Source organism: Poecile atricapillus, chromosome W, assembly GCF_030490865.1.
Source record: "Poecile atricapillus isolate bPoeAtr1 chromosome W, bPoeAtr1.hap1, whole genome shotgun sequence".
Classification (NCBI taxonomy): domain Eukaryota; kingdom Metazoa; phylum Chordata; class Aves; order Passeriformes; family Paridae; genus Poecile; species Poecile atricapillus.
In genome coordinates, this window is record NC_081288.1 from 35,438,421 (window position 1) to 35,458,011 (window position 19,591).

At 37.0% G+C, this 19,591-nt stretch overlaps 1 protein-coding gene across 1 annotated transcript; it reads right to left on the reverse strand.

The window, feature by feature from the left end:
* Nucleotides 1–1,856: 1,856 nt before the first annotated feature.
* Nucleotides 1,857–14,266, reverse strand: LOC131591952 (neurotensin/neuromedin N-like). The gene is made up of 4 exons (XM_058863088.1): nt 14,071–14,266; nt 9,937–9,998; nt 3,533–3,757; nt 1,857–2,170 (listed from the first exon to the last, which is right to left on the reverse strand). Exons 1-4 carry the CDS (start codon nt 14,129–14,131, stop codon nt 2,024–2,026), a joined length of 495 nt encoding a protein of 164 aa, XP_058719071.1. The 5' UTR covers nt 14,132–14,266; the 3' UTR covers nt 1,857–2,023.
* Nucleotides 14,267–19,591: the final 5,325 nt, after the last annotated feature.

Below are 19,591 nucleotides of genomic sequence, written 5' to 3' on the forward strand. Positions count from 1 at the left end.
TGAGGATGGAACAGTTAGTATCATCCTTTGAGGTCATATGCCATTACTGTGACTGTCTAAATTACCTCCAAAATGAGACATGAAAGGATGTTTGTTTCTGAAAAATGTATGTTCTCTATCAGATGACAACCACATTACCTTACCCTACTTTTTTTTTCTTTTATGCTCTTACACTTAACACGAGAGAAAAATGTAATGACAACTTACTTTTTTCTCTTATTCTTCTCTTTTTCCCATGAAAAAGTGAAGTTTCTTTTTAGTTTTTCCTCAGGAACTACAAGCGGCGAATTTTTGAACAAACCATTCTGCTTTGTTATTTCAGAGCAAAAGATACTTTAGAATGCAAATATGCATAGTAAGACTAGGGATCTTACAGGTTTGTTGGAAAGAAAGTGTTTATTAACCACTTGAGAGCATGCTGGATGTGCAGTCTAATTCAATGTGTTTTGCAAAAAAAGTAAGGTGTATGAGTTTACTTATTTAAGCAAAGCCCTCAAGCACATTAAGCATTTCAAGTATTGAGACTGAACATACTTAATTGCTTTGCTGTATTTGAGTCATAATGATTATTGCAATAATTAGTGTATGCTCAGTTATTTCTTGTCAGTGCATGCATTTAAGGGTTATTGAATGAATAAACTGATTAATAACATTTGCAGTGAGAAAAGGAAATATAATTAGCTTTAATATAGTGAAAATACATTTTAATTTAAAAACTCCATCCCTCTCCATCTAACAAATTGTAACAAACTTTTGAGAAGATTGGAAAAATCTCCAAGTATTTGGCTTTTCTGTTGGGTTCTTGGTTGTTTGGGGATATTTGTGTGTGTGGAAGGTGGGGGGGAGGGTTTTCTTTGGATTTTTGTTTGTTGGGGGGAAGGGATGGTGTGGCTATTTGTTGGAGGAAAATTGCTTTGAAGAAATACCTCAAACAGGGTACAGGCAAGTTTTCCAAGACAACATCTGTCCCATTTTTGCCTTCTGGTCTGAGCATCCAGGCTTCACAGGTCCTGCACTACCCCTCAGTTTTGATGGTTGTTTTGACCCCCAGTCCCTTCAGACTGTTTTCCTCCTAACTGGAACCCAGAATCACTGAGATCCCAAATCCCATACATGTATCACAAACACAGAACTGGAAAATGTGTAACTTTCAGGCAGCAGTTGATTCCTCATGGCTTGAAAACAATTTTTCTCATGCTGTGACCCTCCCTCTCTGTTAGCTTCCAAGACTGTTTTCAACTCTAAAACTTCCTGCTCTCTATAAATTCGTGGAGGGAGGGAAAGGAAATGCCTTTTAATTGGAATTTTAAGATGTCCTAATTTTACTTAATCTTTCAAACACCAAGTTTCTCATGTAACCAGATTACTATTTTGACTTTTAACAGAGACAGCACAGGGACATATATCAGCTTTTTGTTGTTCTGGGTTTTTTTCCTGAGCATTTATAGATTAGGAGTCAAAAATTTAAAATTCACTTACAAGCAAGCTATTTTAAATATTCATTTTTAAATTTCCACTTAGCAGTTAATTGATAAAACTCCTTTTCTTCCTTAGACCTATTTCCTAATAAATCAAACTGGTCAAAATATAAAATACTGTGGCAGTTCTTACTACTATATTACTCAAGAAATTTAGAAGCATTTACATGTTTGAGGTGTTGCATTAAGAAATTGTAAGATTCTCAGTAGGATTTACAGGTAATATCAATTTATGTGATGTTATGTTGGTGTGTTTTATAAAATTGGGAAAGACTAAAAGATTGTTTGAAAGCATGTTGAAATCTCAGTTTTGTACAATACATCATGCTTAAAAACTAGTTTTATTCGCAAATGTGTTAGTCCAATTAGTCTCAAGTAGGAAAAATTCACAATCAAGAAACAGCAATTGCAAAAAAGACACAGCTATTTTATCATCTTGATCTTCCAGAGTATATTTTCACACAAGTATGATTTTAGATTTAGATAAGATAACCATAACGCACTGTTACCTATAAACTAAATATACATTGTTTTCTTCTGCTGCATCAGTAATATGAACTTCTCTTGAGTATGTATGGTCTTCTAGCTTTGTTCACATGTAGCTGCCGTTTCAGAATATAGGGATTTTTTCTCTTCATGATTTCCTTTTCTTGGCTTGAGTTCTCTAGATCAAAAGTATCTTGCTGAAGTAACTGTAGGATGCAAGAAGAGAAACACTCCTCAAAATTACAAAAAAATACTATTTTAACGTTTGCCACCAAGAAAAATATTTACTATATTAGCTGCAGCATTAAAATAAAAAAAAAAAAAAGACAAAACTCAAGGCACAAAACTATAAAGGTCAGCTGAGCCATACAGAAGTGATATTCCACTTCAACAAATTAGATAATCAGCTTTGACTAGAGAGGAAAGCTGGTGTTTCCTCCTTAGACTAAAACTCAAATTGACTGTGAGTTTTCTAATGACTATCACTCTGTTATCACACATTTAGGTTAAACACCTACATGCACTGATCACTGGTTTCATCTTTTGAGAAATATTTTAATCTACAATTTCCTGCAAAGCAAGGAACTGTGATTAAGATATATGGGTTATTGCATATTTGGTTCTAGGGTAGGTCCTTTCCAGCAGTAAATGCACTGATGAAGAGAGTCTTCAGAAAACTGGTTCTCAAAGAGGTTGCAGTCCTTTGCATGGACCACCCCAACTAATCTGAGGATTGGGATTATATATAGAATTATGACTCAAAACCCAAACAAACAAACAAACAAACAAACAAGCTCTCTTCAGCTAGACTGTACATGAACCTGAGATAGATGAAGAAATTTGCTTTACTGGAAAGTGAGTAGTGAGACTGAATTATCTTCTTTCACTACACAAAGCAGCTTTTAGTGTAAAATCTAACAATGCAAGTGGACTGCGCCTAGTGTGCTTCTGTGTAATCACTGCAGTCACTGTACTAAAATAAATATCACAAATGGACTACGAACAATAAGAGCAGCAATCCTCATATAATCACAATGTCAACTTCCAGGGACCTCTTTAGGTGTAGGGAAACAAAAAGTAGGGGTTCCCTTGCTGCCAGTTTCCTAGCAATGATAAGAAAACCAGAGTACCTAGTAACATGGTATGTACACACAGGCATGTATCCCTGCTTTTTGAATACCATTTGCCTTAGGGTCTTAAAAGAGAAACACTGGCTACATTTATTTATGCTTCAATTGATCTATATTAACTTCATGTCTGTTAAGCAGGTATTAATTATGTTCTCTGATAGGATGGCTTCCATGTGTTTGTTTGGTTACCTGGAATGGCTACAAAGACTGGAGAATGTATGTAGTTAAGGCAAGTTCTCATTTATCCATGGGTCTTTGTAAGAAACTTACACTCTTGTCATCAGGAACTGCACTAATTTGCTACTCTTACTGAAAGAGGCATATTAGAGGTACTAGAGAATACAAAAAAGAGAAGGAAAGCTTAGACAGTGCGATGGAGGTCACTTGGATATGGATTTTTAGATCACTACAACATGCATTTGTGACCGTTTGTGTTACCTCCCAATGCTGAAAGGCTCTGCTGTGGCAAACTTTTTGGAGTTGATATACTGTCAGCATTGCTTCCAAGCTGAAGCCATCCAGAGCAGCAGGGAACTGTCTTCCTGGAACCAGATCCTCCTCATCTACCTCTACTGTTTCCCCCATTTGGTTGTTTATCTTGTTGACAAGATTGCAGACATTTAGCAGGGTCATTTTCCAGTAAGGAAGTTTTGCTCTGTTAATCTGAAAATAAAAACACCCACGATTTAATGTATTTTGGGTTTTTTGTAATCATGTGAGACATTCAAACTTTTTGTTAGAAACAAGTTTATGTTTCTGAAGTGTTTTTCATCTGGTCACCTTGTAGACAATAATTAGAGTGCTGAACTTAGGACAACTCATTATTACACACGCCAAGTCTGCTTCTTTGCAGCATTGCCCCCCAGGTAGATATAAATGATGAAAAAACTGAACTGCTACCAAACCAGAATGGCAGCATTTCATAGTCATTCTGCACAGGTGCAAACAAAAACACAGATGGAAATTAATATAATATAAACTCACAGGTGTAAATAAGGATAATGAATCAAACCTACTGGATAAATTCCCTGCTCAGGAATCCAAGCTGGATGCCTGTGGTTAACTAGACACTCCTCCCTAGTTCAGAACAAACACCAGTCATCTCAAAATTCCCTGAGAAAAGGAATGGAGTCCCTCCTTCAGGACAAGCTGTCTGATGAGTCTGGGCCTGAAGTTACAGAATCTGTAAGCTCCAGGAGTTTTGGATGCTGGGAAGTCAAGAGCCTGGAAGATGTTAATTGAAGATCTATGGTCTTAGGAAGATGGAGCAAAGACAAAACATAGCTGTGAAAAAAAAAGTATTCCTGATTTGGCAACTGGACTGGAAAAGTGAGACCAACTCAGGTGGCCAATAATGAACCTGTCCAGAAATGTTACAGAAAGATAGAAAAAAGGAAATTTCAGCATGGTGAAATTTCACCAAATTTTGCCTGTTCCAGTATCTTGCATTATGCATGAGCTTTTAAACCATTTTAAAGAAATGGCGATTAGTGTGCTTTTTACATTTCTACTGGTATGGTTTTATCCAAGCAGTTGTAAGCAGCATAGTCTTCTTCCATTTTGATTATCAATAGGAAAAAAAAGTAAGTTTAAAACGTAGCTCCTATCTCATTTACTACTTTTCACAATTTTGTCATTTTCTTCATTCTCCCACTATTAATTATTTATTCTGCACTGTATTCCTTTTAATGATGAGTATAGAATTTAGTTTCCTTAAACGAGAACTGGTGACATAGCAATCTCCTATCAAAAGCCAAATAGCAAATTTGGTACTTATTCCTGGCAAGATTTCCTTGCTACGCACATTAGGATTAGACCTTACCTGTGAACTGAAATGTAGCTCCTTCTTTTCCTGTATGCACAAAGTTCAATATAAGTATGACACTGATTCAGAGATTGCATTTCACACATATTTGACAGCACTAATTGGGAGTGTGGATGCACTGCTTACTTGGCTGAACACCAGGTAATCACATAACCTGTCTCTTTAAAGCACCTTCCCAAAAAAGGGGCCTTGCTTGCAAAATTTATGTATATTCATCACACTTGACTATTTTTGGAGGGAAATGAAAGAAAATTCAGAGGAATGAGGAAGAAACAAGAAAAACTGGCTTCACTCTTAGCATTAATTACAAAAAGTTTTCTTTTGGCCATAATCATTAACTCCAACATCTGATATATGAGTGCCCTTTAAAATGAGAATGACTTAGCCTTTTATTAAAATTGCCGTGTATTCTCAGATTTCTGACAATATTCAAAAAAAAAAAAAAAAGATTATTTTGTTTTGAGGCTAAGAAAACAAATCTGAAATCTTATTTGGAAGTTTGTAATTGGTTCTGTGCTCTTTACTTTGAGCTCATCTGTTGTCCCACTGAAGTACTCTAGCTAGTCTACCAAATTATTTTAAAAGACAGTTTCAAAATAAATTTAATCTCTTTGCAAAATATTCAATTCTATTAACAGAAGTTAAACTAGGAAAAAAACCAAATGTCCAATGCAATTTCAAAATCTTCTTTTGTCTGTTTTAATATATTTCTAAAATATAAAAATATGGAGCTTTCCATGACAAATGAGGAGGCTTCTCCAGTTTGCTTTTCTCTCCTGTGCATGCAAAAGAAATATGGGCTGGCACGGCAACAGCCAATTGCAATGGAGCATAGAGTCTAGAGGTAGTGCTACATGAGCGAGATTTCTGAGTTAAGAACCAAAAATATTCCAGTGGATGGAAACAGAAGAGTAAAGGATAGGGTAATCTCTCATGCCTTCTTGCAATATTTATAGAATCTTTTTGATCTAAAGTTACTGTTCCATGTCAGCCTGATGTACACCTATATATAAAGGAACTTTCCTCTCTGTATTAGAAAAATACTTCTATAGCAGATTTCCTTAGGTGAAAATTGTCTTAGCTCCTACTTATGAGGTTAGGAGAAAACAAATTTGAAGTGCTATCTGTTAGCTTCTAACTAATATTTAATTTGTTAAGGGAGTCTCATTCTTATTAATGCCATGTATATATCACTACAAAGTATTTTTACTTGGGTACACCTGCTTCTGACTTATTTCTACCATTAACAACTCAGTTAGAGTGAATTTTGGGTTAATTGAACTGAACATGGAGTTTGCCAGGCCACGTCCAGTCACTGAAAAGAGCAGTCATGCTGTTAAAATCAGACTGCTTTTCATTTTGGATTATGGAAAATATCTGAGGCATTTATCCTAAAGGTATCAGTTTAAGATGATGATATTCCAAATGTTCAGGTCAATTTACAATATGTGATATATTCTATATATAACATATTTCATATTTTGTACATTTATATATTTTCCACACAGGTCTCAGCAATATCAACTACAGTAGCTCAAAATATGATGTGGAAAACACCTACACAATAAAACAAGAAACCTTTATTGGCAAGATAGAACTAATTTTTTTTAAGAGTAACTTGAAAAATACCTGGGAATGACCTGAAGAATCAAAGGAGACTGAAGTATGAACTAGAATTTAAAAGTTATATGAATACTGAAGTGAATATGATGTAGGTATTTCCACTGTTGAACATGTTTGTAAAATAAGAATCAGATATATAATTTCTCACACTTCATGGATCTTGAAAGAGAATTTAAGATCATCTAAGAAACTGAATTAAGCTTATTTCCTTCTTTGACAACCAGCTTGTCCTGTGCAAGACAAAATAGATATTTTATTTCCATTTCTGGTTGAATGATACCCCTTAAGTATCATTCAACCCCTTGAGTTTGCTTAAGATACTTCTTTTGTTACAATCCACCCATACATCCGAAATGCTAGTTTTCATTAGGAAAAATGATATGTGGTTTTTCATTCTTGTCTTTATCTAGTAAAAGCAGATAAAAAGCAAAGTCATAATGAAGTAAAAATCCCAAGCAAGTGTAGGATGTCTATGATTCCTTTCCATAATAATAGTTGAATTTTCTTCAGATTGTAACCATAGAAATAATATCTTTAATCAGATAAAGCATTAAGTTCTGTTAAAGACGAAGTTCTTCTGTGGTGTACATTAATGCCTGTAAAGTTAACTAATTTTTATGTGATGACTGGGTCAGGAAGTCAGTAACTCCTAGGTAACTGTAGGTTCCTTCTAGGCAGCTCCTCAGACAAGAAGGTTAAAATATCTGGGCAAATATAGTCATAAACAGGCATCCTGCAACAATGAAAACTCAGTGGGTCCATGTCTTTAGAAAATTAATGTTTGGGTGGGATCCCAAAGGTGGAGCATATTCTAGGGATGATATATTCCCTAAGGAACACTTTTGTTTTACTTTTTTTTTTTTTTTCCCCTCTAAATAACATAGTCTCAATCTTTTTTGAGTTCAAAACATTATTCATGCAACTAATGATTTCAGGTAAGCACTTAGGAAACTGGAAATAGAATTACCGCTTTGATATGAATAGAGTTTTCTATTTAAAACAAAAGAGAGAGAGGAGATAACTGTCCACATATTTTTGACAAGTCAGGTTTTGTTGTTTTACCAGATCTTCCAAATGGTTTTTTGGATTTTATCTTAGAAAAATACAGAGGTAGAGCATTTTAATGGCATGTTTGATCGTTGTATCTTGGTTCAGAGGTAACAGCAAGGAAGGGTGACGAACTGTATTGAGTGTTAAAGACAGTTGCAATAAGCATACTTTAAGGATGGAGAGTGATTCAGCATACAGGTGACTTTAAAGAGCAACTTGGGAAGGGGCAGCAGGCACTGGAAAGCAGTCTGTGAAGTTAAAGGCATAAGGCAATTCTTCCCATAATATTGTACAGACTAGTGAATATTGAAAAAAGTGTGCTTAAGCCCTGACTGTAGTCTTGATACTAAAGTCCACAAGTGCCTGCTTAGGCAGATTTTTGTTCTATCAAGTACTAAACCCAAAAGTGATAATCCACTTTGCTGCACTTTTAGATCTCATCTTTCACAAACAGTACTTTCTTTCCCCATTTTAATGTTGTTTAAATTGTTAAGATTTCCTTTGCTGATTACCAAATCAGCAAATATTTGGTTATTTAAATAATATATTATTTATATATTACAGTTAGAGCAATTTACCAGTGATTGCACTCAAATGGAACCAGATCTCAATCACAACACAAGACAGGTATTACACACACTGCTTTCAAATTTGTCTATCACACCAGAGCCATCATTTGTTGTAATGAGGGTTAAAATCTAGCAGAGGACAACAGAAAAAAATAATTTCAGTAATCTATGGGACAGTGATATTATTCTTGTAGAAGATTTGATACACAGTTTTTAGTGCTTCTACCATGTTTTCCTTTGATGTCAAGAGACAAGGTCTATTCAACTAGGGAACTTTGGATGGTGATTTAAGGCAGTACAATGCAGAACTAAAGCAATGTCTCCAACATGAATCTACTGCTTCTGTCAACTTCAAGTGCCAGTTGACTGTGGTAAATACCCTAAGGAAGCTGAATATCAAGCTACATGACATCAAAAAACATAAGAGTATTATGGCAAACATCATGACATTATCACTGGTGCAATGTATTTGTGCATTTGGAGTTACCTGAGCTTGTGTTCTGTGGTGAGAGGGAGAAGATGGAAATTATGTTCACAGGTCCACTAAAGTCAGTAGCAGAAACAACAATTGTTGCAGGATTTTATTCCAGGGCATGCTATGCTTTGCCACACAGAAAAAAACACCCTGTTTTTGTCAGCCTCCTACATTTAAATATGTCTCAGAAAAGAAGTAGTCATTAAGTCTTTCTGTACCTTAGAAGAGTGAATAGCCAACAGGTTAATTTGTAATCTAAGGTTAACTATCATGCCAATAAAGAACATTGAGATCAAAAAACTGACAGACCAGATAAAGAAAATACATTTTCTGGCCTCATACTTCTTCTAGTCTATACAATAATCCTGTGGAAAAGGTCACACACATTTAAATACAATATATGCAGATGTCTTCCTTACAGGTTTTGTCTTTAAACTAGTAATTTTGTCTTCAACTAGTCATTGGCTTATAAAAATTTCATTTTTGGAGGGAGAAATTTTTCATTTCTCCTTTTATTTTCCATTATATTTAAGTGCCACTTAAACTTTATTGGAATAATGAAATAAAATATTCACCCTTAAACCCATAGCATTTGCTTCAGTTTGTTCTTTATATGTCACTGAAGATATATCTGACATATATATTTCTTAGACCATTTATGGAAGATTATTGTGTTGAGAGTCTATCAGCCTATCCAATGCAACACTTTCTGCTTCACCTTGTCAATATGAGGTTTTCACTGAATTTTTATATATTCGTATTAAATAACATAAACATTATTCACAGTCTGGAAACCTGTCAAGGAAATGCCATTTACAAAGTTAGTATTTTCACAGTCATGTCCCCATGTTCCTGTACTGGCACTATGATTAAAATCCTTCACCAAAATTGGCCTGTGTATTAATTATTTTTGCTTTAAGATTGTCTTAATTTTATATGCATATAGGAAGAGTTCTGCATAAAAATAGCATTTCAAGATTTGACTCAAGGTTAATTTAGCTTTCATCGGGCATAATCTTATTGGAAACACATTTCCTCACATAAATTTACATCTCTGTACATAGCACAGTTTTGACAGTTTAATGAAAGTACCAGTGTTACAACTGAGGAACATGTTTAGTGTGTCACATCAACACCTTTAAATTTCCTTTGAACTGGAGAAAATCTTGCACCAAAGTAAAACCTAACACTGAACTTTTCTGTCTAGACCATAGGTTATTACTCTGTGCAAAGACTTTTGGGTTTGTAATGAGAATTCATTTGCTCCCTCCCTGTCAGGTAAAGGAAGAAAAATAATTACCTTTGATGTGTACATATTGGTCAATAAATCTGCTTCTAATGCTTTCATTTCCTCTTCTGAATCTGGGTTTAAAGCAGAAACATATGTTTATTATTTGATCATAAATCATGGACATTTCAATTCAGTATACAGAACTTAGATATTTAAATGATTTTTAAAAAATAAACAACAAACACCAGTGACCTAGAGGGACTGTCAAGAGTCTTCAGTGAACAGCAATACTATTTAAAAATAAATAATCAATACATTTTTAAAGAGTGATCAAGCTTATTGAACTGAATGGAACTGTTAATTTATCTCAGTTTCATAGCAGAAAGGCTCATTAAGCTGCAATTCCTTCAGTATAAAAAAACTTGCTCCAATATTCTTCATTATTTTCATAATAAATATTTGTCAACTTTGCTTTCTTTGGAAGAAAAAATTGAATATTTATTTTCAAATAATATTTATTTAAGTAATAATTATTTAGATAAATGGCAGCTCTGATTACTTTATTAATAATCAATATTCTTGATTATCCTTAATTAAATTAAGGATATTTTTACTGATATGAGGGAACTGAGCTTGACCAGTTTATGATACAAGCTCTTGACAATGTATATACAAAAAGAAATTATTCTGACTGGGAGTGTAGGGATTTTCTTTACTGATCTTATCAACCTTTGATAGCTCAGTAGACTTTCAAGACCTGTAATTTGGTAAATAGAGTAAAAATTGCTGTGGAAAGAGAAAACACACAGATAAATTTCTACACACAGCATCACAAGATGAAGACGAGAATCACAATGAAGATTGGGTTCCTTGGTAGTAGCAATCACAGCTCAAAGAGAAAAAAATGTAAGGAATTAATTAAGACCTCAGGTGAAATTGAGTTCCACATAGCTTTTACCTCTTCTGGAATATGAACAGTCCAATCCCAAGTGATTCACTAATATTTCAAACCATACTAAACCAAAATATATTCCATATTCATATAGGTCATATCTCACTTTCTTTAAAATAATCAGTGATGCTGGCATATAAGACTCTACCACTGAATCTATGCATATATTCTGCTGATGCCCTCGTTTCAGGGGTTGTCACCATTTTGTGTCACTACCTTTCATGGAACATGAGACTGTAAGGGACCACAAGCATGTGTTAATGTGTCACAGGTTTCTGTCAGCACAGAAGCCACCCATTACAATGTTCTTAAAAATCAGTCATGTTCAGTCTTAATGAATTTCACCACTACTATCACTTTGTTTCATCTTTAGGAAATTCTTCTAAATATCAGTGCTTACTCACTTGCTTCTGATTTCAAGTCTAATTTATTTCTAATTACAAATGCATTTGCACTGTTTGCAAATAAATTTCTACACTATAAATGATACCTTTCCATTTGAAATATTTATCCATCATGTATTTATTGAGAGGAATTTCATTTCTCTTCCTAGCTTAGTGTTTTTGTATGTCCTTACAAGATTAGCAAACAAGTGCAAGATCACTGTGTCTTTCTGGTCAAAAACCATTGCCCTGGAAATTCTATTAATGCTTCATTGAAAGGCTATGCCCAGATTTATTGGGTTCTCACCTATTCTCCTTTGCTGCAAAAGCCTTGTATTCCCCAACTCATCAGAGCAGCCCTCTTCTGTCCCTGATGTGTTCTTAAGAGAGAACAGCTTGTTTCAGGAGCCTCAGTACTTGACCACCTTAGTGCTTACTATTAGCTACAGAGGGCAGCTGTCTTACATATCTTTTGGTTTTGTTTGTCTTTTGTGGCTGAAAACCCCCCAAAAACAGGTTAGATAACAAGATAATGCCTTTTATTCTTCAGATTTCCAACAGTTGTGCTTTGGTTAAAAAGGAGCTTTTAACCGTAATTTCTATTATTTCCTAAGCCACTGCATTTTATGTTGTTCGCTGCTTCTTATTCCTATTATTTAGGTCATCAAAAACTTCTGTGTGTCATGCATATCCCCTTCCTCTGTAGAGAAGGGTTCTCCTGTTCACCTTTGCAGTACCAACACAATAGATCCATTCTTTATTTTTAGCATCAAAGCTTTTGCATTTAAGTGACTTGCTGTAATGCTGATCTACAACCAGTCTTATTTAATGTTTAAGTTTTTCATATTAAATAAGACTAGTTATAGAAGAGTCAGCAAGTCATTGGCAACTGGTCTCAAACCTAATGCCTTTCAGCCCTTTCAGCAGGAATGGCAGTCGGTTTTATCAGCTTTACCATTAGCCAAAGATCTGCTGGCAGCACATGATCACCTCAGCCGAATTTCTATCAATGATAGCATCTCCTGTGAGCAGGGGATCACACACACAAAGACAGCATCATGATTTGTGATGTCCTGGATCACACCAGCTGGGAACAATAAAAGGACTTGTGCCTGGTTAGCACCTGGTTTTTGTTTCTATAAAGGATGGAAGATAGCTTCCATACATCAAGGCTGGAAGATAGCTGCAGGCATGAAAGATGGGAAGAAAGGTATTAAGACACATTTGGATGGAAAAAAAGAAATCCAGAGGGCATTGTTTAGGAGTCAAGATTCCTTGAGTGAAGAATAAAGCAATGCTTAGAGAGAGAAAAGAAAGCACGTTCAGGTAAATCAGAAATGAAGAGATGGATGAGGAGCAAAAGAGTAGAAAGAACACTCTCAGAGAGCAATGTATAAAAAGCCTGGTTACACATTATTGTTAAAATCAGAGAGAAATTCACACAATTTGATGTATTCATGATTCTAATGACAATAAAAATAATTTCTGTTCATATATTCACATTTTACAGGAACAATTCCATTCTACAGGTACATACTTTTGCCTGAAGACAAACATATTCAAAAGAAAATTTAACAATAATTTTCTTTCTCATTTACAAATAATTTTAAATTTTCAAGCAAATAAACCATTGTGTTAATTTCCCAGATAGTATGGCTTTGGGTGGGTATGTTATGAGCCTATTTTAATTCCCATTTAATTTTTTTTTTTTTACTTTAGTGGTCTTTCATTCAGGCTCTATAAGGAGTTGAATCTGAAACTGCTCCACTAAAAATACTAGTGAGGAATTTGTTTAAAAACCTTAGAAATACATGGAGAGGAAAAAAAAGTGTTAAGCTTTGTCAGTAAGATCATGCATTCTCTATAACAAACAGAAAAATTATACTTTAAATAAAATAAATAAATATTTTATAAATAAAATGTATTATGTGGTTTACATTTTTGTTCTGCACGGGAATACAAACTTCCACTGAAAGTGAGAATTAGTAATTCTGAGTTCCTCTGAACACTGAAGATGAAAAATGAAACCGCTTGTAAATTTATCTGGTAATTTAGTGGAGTTAAAAATTAATTTTCAAGTTAGTTAAGAATGGATTTTGGAGGTTATTCTGCTTCATATATGTGTTTAACATACCTGTTAAACTATCACCATACCTATTTGGTCATAAACTTTAGAGCTAAATGGCAGATGCTTAAGATGTGTCATTTTTCAAAGGAGCAGGAAATGCATTTTAATATATCGTCCTCCTTTTGAGCTTTCTACAGCAGCTGCTCTTGGAGAAGAAATGCATTTACATCAACCTTCTTACTGTGTGATCTGCCTGTGCTTCAGCGGTTTTGGTTTTTTTTGGTTGTAATTTCAAATTGGTTGTTAGTAACTTTTTCTCCAGATAATAAAATTTTATTTCTCTCTCTAAAAAGTGACGGAAGGGCATACATATTCATGTTGATTTGGAATATAGCAGCTATTCACATGAGTTGCAGAAATTACAATTTGTATCTTAATTTGGAAATACATGATATTCAATGAACCACAGCACACCCAAGCAGATGGTCTGCACTGATTTGTATTTCCAATGGCTAGTCTGCACTAACTGCCGTGGTATGGATGCTGTGAGGAGGAACGGCTTGTGCGAAGGGAGAAAGTTAGAGTGATATAAAAAAGAAAAAAAGAAAAAAGATGCTGGCCAGAGCCCGTTATCAGAGCCGGCTCCCGGGTGCCTAATGGGGACAGCCGGCGGAGCCCGAAGCGACTTCACTGCCCTCCTTTAGGTGCCTCTTAGGGCTCCGGGAGGGACCCCGTGCCCAGCGGGGCTGAGGGGCCGGGCGGTGCGGGGCGCGCCCGGCGGAGCAGCGGCGGGCACTTACCTGAGCACAGGCTGCAGGAGGCCAGGGCCAGCAGCACCACGCACACCAGCTGGACTCTCATCCTTGCCGCTCCACCCTCTAGAAAGTAAAGTCCATAAATCCTAGGGAGAGACGGAGAGAGAGAGAGACAGAGAGACAGAGACAGACAGACAGAGCCGCGCCGCTCCTCGCCCTCCCGCACGCGTGCTGACGGGCGGCTGCAAGCACCAGACGGGGGACCCAGACCCTTCCCCAACTATATAAGCCGCGGGGTGATGTCACGGCGGTACCGCCATCGCCTCCTGACGAAGCTGGCTCCCTCCCTCCCTCTTCCCCCTCCTCCCGCTGCCCGCTGCCCGCTCCCCGCCGCTCCGCGCCCGCTGACGCCACTCGCCGCCTGACGCACGCGGGGCCCCGCGGGGCGCGCAGAGAGCCCCCCACCCACGGCCGCGGGCAGCGCCCGCCACGGCTGCTCCCGAAAGGGAGCTATCCTGGCATTTTAGCATTATTGGCATTATTATTTAAAAAAAAATAAATAAAAAAATAAAAGTTTCCGCAGGTGCTCGGTCCCCCGGAGCGGGGCCAGGGGTGGGGAGCGACCGCGCCGCCGTCCTCGTGCGGTTGACGCCCTTTGTCTTTCTTCTGTAGAATCTTTCCCTACAGCAGAACCGCACACCGGTGGCGGCAGGGATGCTAGACCGGGGATGGGCAGGGAACGCCTGACACGGGGCACGGCAGGGATATAACCCTGGCCATGGGTAGGAATGTTGCATTGGGCACGGGTAGCAGGAAAAAGAGGGCAAGAAACGAAAAGGGAAGTCTGTATGTGTGAGAGATGGAGGAAGGTAACGGGAAAAGCCACTTGGTAGAGTGTTTCATAGATGCGCAAAAAATTGAGACCCGACCAGGCGAGACTCCCTATTACTTCTGAAGAGCGCTTGCCACAGCCACCCGCTGCGCTATCAAGAGAGCGAGCGTTCCTCAGAGACGTTTCTCTCAGGATGCACCTTTCCCTGTTGATTTTTCCAGTAGGTATCCTTCCTCAACGACTAGCACAGGACAGGCTCTGTGGCAGCAGCCAGAGGTCGGAACGGAGCAGCACACGCCGGGACCCCGGGCGGAGGCAGGGCGGCGCCGGGACGGGCGCGCTCGGACCGGGGCGGGGTGCGGAGGGTGCGGGGTCTCCGTCTGTGCACCGCTTGCCCTGCCCTTCGGGGCTGCCCGGGAGCCCGCACCTGCTCAGGGCTCCCTTTCTGCCTCCCGATTCTCGGCTCCTGAGCCGTAAAGCCTAGAAAAATGACCCGAAGGTGAGGGCAGGGTAACCTCCGATGTGTGAGAATCAAAACGTAAAGCTGAAGACTGGCGTCACCCTCCATCGCGCTACCGCTTTTGCTGTGAGGTTCATTTTTGGTTTTTTCTACTCAGATACAGACGAATGCTCCATATGTTGAATACAGATACAATGCAGAACATTTCTGTCTCTCTGAATACATTTAAGGACAGATACACGTGTCATACGTAGCAGGAACACAGGCTGCGAGTAAATTCTTCTGTCGTGGATGTTCCCTTCACTGCAGAAATTTTCCTTTAAAATGCAAAAGCAGAGATAGGTGTTGTTTTCCTCCCATACCCTCTGTGACTGAATAGGTGTCGCAGAAACACGCAGAATTTTCGAAATCCTGCTGCAAGCAATACCTGGTAAGAAAAGTTTAATTAACTGAATTTTTTCTTCCCTGAAACAACTTTTGCAGCACGACAGAATTTAAATTCAAACGTTGCTTTGGTTTATGGTGAAATAAATACACACAGAAATGAAGTAGAGTGCACTGCTATGGTATTAGATGTTTTAAGAACATGGAATTTTTGCACACAGTTAGGAACACATCCTTCTGTGCTACTGAGAGAATATAAAAAACAAACAAAACCCCCAAGTCCCTGAAACACATTTATCACATTTTATGGGCTGTGCTAGTCTACCAGAAAGTTTCAGCTATCATTCATCTGCCTGAGAACCAAGGTTAGATGAGGTAGACACTTGCACTTCACTCTAGTCCTATTGTCTATTATTTCCATGATACAGAAAGACCAATCTGCAGCTAATTTTGCTCTGTGGGTGTTCAATAGTTGAGAAAGCTCTATGAATGGGAATCATATTTCATAGATATTTTCTAGTGCCCACTTTCTGTCACAGAATTCTTCAATAGTCTAATTACCCATATTCTTATATAACTGGAATTTAAAGGAATGATTTTTTTTGCCCCCTCAGGAAGAGAGCAATTGCCATTTTTCTTGCCATTAAAATCTGTGATCACCTAATTGCTGCCTTTTTTGTTTTCCTTTTTTTTTCTGATCATTTTTCTGATCAAAAAAATTATTTGCTAGTGATTTGAAAGGGACAAATATATGGTATGTTTTGGACCATAATGTTTTTTTTGCCATTGGTCTGTTTCCATGTTCTTTTTCTTGGAAACTGACAAGGCAAAAAACTTCAGTGTTGAAAATCTTTGCCTTCTTACCATGCTTTATGCTCCTGACATATTATCTTCAAGTTCCCTGGATCAGACTCAACTGAGCTTGGACATTTTTGGGTTTTTTTCAGTAGAACTCAGCTGTCATCTTTTTCCCAGACATTCCTTTACTTATTTTTCCTACCTCTTTCCTACATCAGCACCTTGTACTGCTTCACAGAGAATTGTATAATAGGAATTTTAACCCTTTTAACAATTAATTTGCTTAATCACCTCAACTTCAAGTCATCTTCATATCACATTTCTCCCAATAAAGAAGAGAAGCTGTTATAAGGCAAAAAGCCAACCTCTCTCTTTGCAGATCTGTCTCTCTCTCTCTCTCTCTCTCCCTTTTATTTTTAAATATTCTTAGCTAAAGAAAATGTCTCTATCTATTCATTAGTGTTGGTCAGTTTCAGAAGCCCAGTTTATCTTTATTTGCTCTCAGCATGTGATTTAGCCAGACTGTCCAGGCCTATAATTCAGGTCAATTCACAACGGTGAGGCACTGGAGATAACGAAACCATCAGGTAAATGGCAGATTCATGGAAGAACAGATACATAAACCTCTGTTTACTTTGTCATAAAACTACCATCATAGCAATATGGATAACACCAAACACAAAAGCTGTAATCACCAAACAGAGGGAGAATACCATTCTGCTAATGCTCCTGCAGGAGAAGGTACTGGGGATTATAAGGAGCTCTCAATGTTCCAGTTACCAGTCTCACAACTTTGGAACAGAAATAAACACAGAATGAATGGAACAAAGTTCAAGATGTTCAATCTTGCCATTAAATATATTTATGTCTCAGAATTTCTTAATGGGTATTTTATGTTTTGGTTTTTTTTTAGCTAAACCTAGCAGTAGTTATACAAGTATGGAAACTCCAAGGGGAATCATTCTGGGGATGGTCATCCAGAAAATGTTTCATACAAACTGTCTAAAGATACTCAAAATCTTAAAGCTGATTTTAGTTATGGTGATTAACCTGCTTTGCCCCTACAGCAGTTTGGCCATCAGCAGTTTAGGTTAAGATGCTGGGCAGAAAACTGATGCCTAAAATTAATTTCTATCATGTCAGGTCAAAAGACAAGCTCAAGCAAAGCAACAGGACAGACAGGCAAGGGTATTCAAAGCACATGTAAATCATTAATGTAGTCAGACACTGCAGCAGAATTTCCCAGGCATTGTGAATTCTCAGCATCACTTTTCCTGAGCTGAAAAATAAGTCAAGGGGGTTTCTTGTGTTGGGTCAGCACAGTGATACTCAAAATTTGGTGGTGTATTCAACTATTGAAAGTCCTGGAGAGTATCTCTGCTGCAAAGGATATCAGAAAAGAATTCACAAGTAAAAGGCAGATGGTGCTTTACACATTAGATCATTTTTAAGTAAGTAAAACATTAAGCATCCTCTCTACTTCAAAGCAAACCTCCTTTAGTCATTCTACGCCTCAATTTTTCAGATTTATGAGGTTGTGCGTTTTAAGGAATCCTTGAGAAGTAGACTGAGTAGTAAGAGCTTACTGATATAGAAAAAACCTAAACACATAAGCAACCACATTATTGTCTGCATCAGAAGAATTTCTTAATATGCAACAAATTTCTGCTACATTTTTAAGAAGCCACAAATCCATAGAAACTTCCTGGATGTCCAGTGAACTCATCCTTTGTGTTTTAAAGTTTTGGGGTCTAAAACTGTTAAAGTGGTATTCTGTGCAGCTTCTCCATGTGAACATGCATGGCAGAGTTTTTTTTTTGACGCTTTGTAGTTTCAAACAGCAACACCATCTCAGTGTCCTAGGGAATCATGATCCTCAAATCACAGAAAACTTAAAACTATCATTTTAACAGAATAATCTGAAGTATCATTTCTCCTTTTAATTTTTTTCCCATTAAAGCACAGCCAATACATTTCAAGAACTTTGAGATTCTTTAACCCTTCTCATGAAAAAATAGATTCTATAATTACATTGCTATAAAGTAAAAAAAATGTATATGCATCTATACACTTACAGTTAAAACAACTGAAAATCCAAAATTTTAGGACACACGTACACACACACACATACATATATATAACTATTTGGAAATTGTTTAATAAAAGTCAGTTTGGGTAAAAAAGGCCATAAGAAAAAAATCTTCACTCCTACTCCTAATTTCTATTTCCTTTTAATTTTTTTTTTTCCCTTTTACTAAAATCCTCCCATATGAGAAAGCAAACAGTGCAGTTAGAAGTGCCACCACAGTGTGTCATGGGAGTTATGCTTCGGGCACCTCCTCCTTACTCTCACTTCTTAGTAATTCATTCCCAGGCCAGACTGCATCTTTCTCATTTCTCTGATTACACATTTTCCCCAAATACCTAAGTTAATCAATTTTTCATCTCTCTCCAGTGAGCTATGAATATTTTAATTTAGGTTCTAGGGTATAATATATACAAGAGACATGGGTGAAAAGCCTGATATAACTTTGTAGAGTATTGCATATTCATGTAATCCACTGTTCATCAGACTGATCATGCTTTGAAATTTTGTGTTAAACTGATGAAATAGTTAAAAGGTACAAAATTACTGTTTTAATACTGTTACTGTTGGACTGATAACAATGAGTATCGACAATACCTGAAAGAGTAAAATGAAATTGATGTGAATTCAGAGGTTTGACTCTGTTTTTCCCATGATATTCAGTTTTCGTCAGCAATTATTCTTCAGCATTCTGTGGAACATGGTAACCGAAGACATAAGTATCCACTGTTATATTACACTGGTTCAATTATGCCATATAAATAGGATTTGGACTCCACACTCTGAAACTATTGAAATCATCTCTCCTGCCTCCTTCACAAATTTCTCAAAGAATTGTGCTTTTTCCTTGAACTCAAAAGAGAATTTACTTTAACTAGTTATTTAAAATCACACGGCCATGAAGGGATTTTGAATTAAAAATACTGAGGAATATTTCCTCTGTGCACAGTAAAGGGGCAATATGTTATTAGTACTGTAAATCACTGAGATTATGCTGAGACCTTCA

What these genes read in the sequence shown, in the direction of transcription:
- LOC131591952 (XM_058863088.1), bottom strand. Translation starts at nt 14,131, where the DNA reads ATGAGAGTCCAGCTGGTGTGCGTGGTGCTGCTGGCCCTGGCCTCCTGC. An exon ending in CCAATATGTACACATCAAAG is followed by an intron (nt 3,758 to 9,936) that starts GTAATTATTTTT and finishes TTTTATTTTCAG; the next exon opens with ATTAACAGAGCAAAACTTCC. An exon ending in GAGCCTTTCAGCATTGGGAG is followed by an intron (nt 2,171 to 3,532) that starts GTAACACAAACG and finishes TGCATCCTACAG; the next exon opens with TTACTTCAGCAAGATACTTT.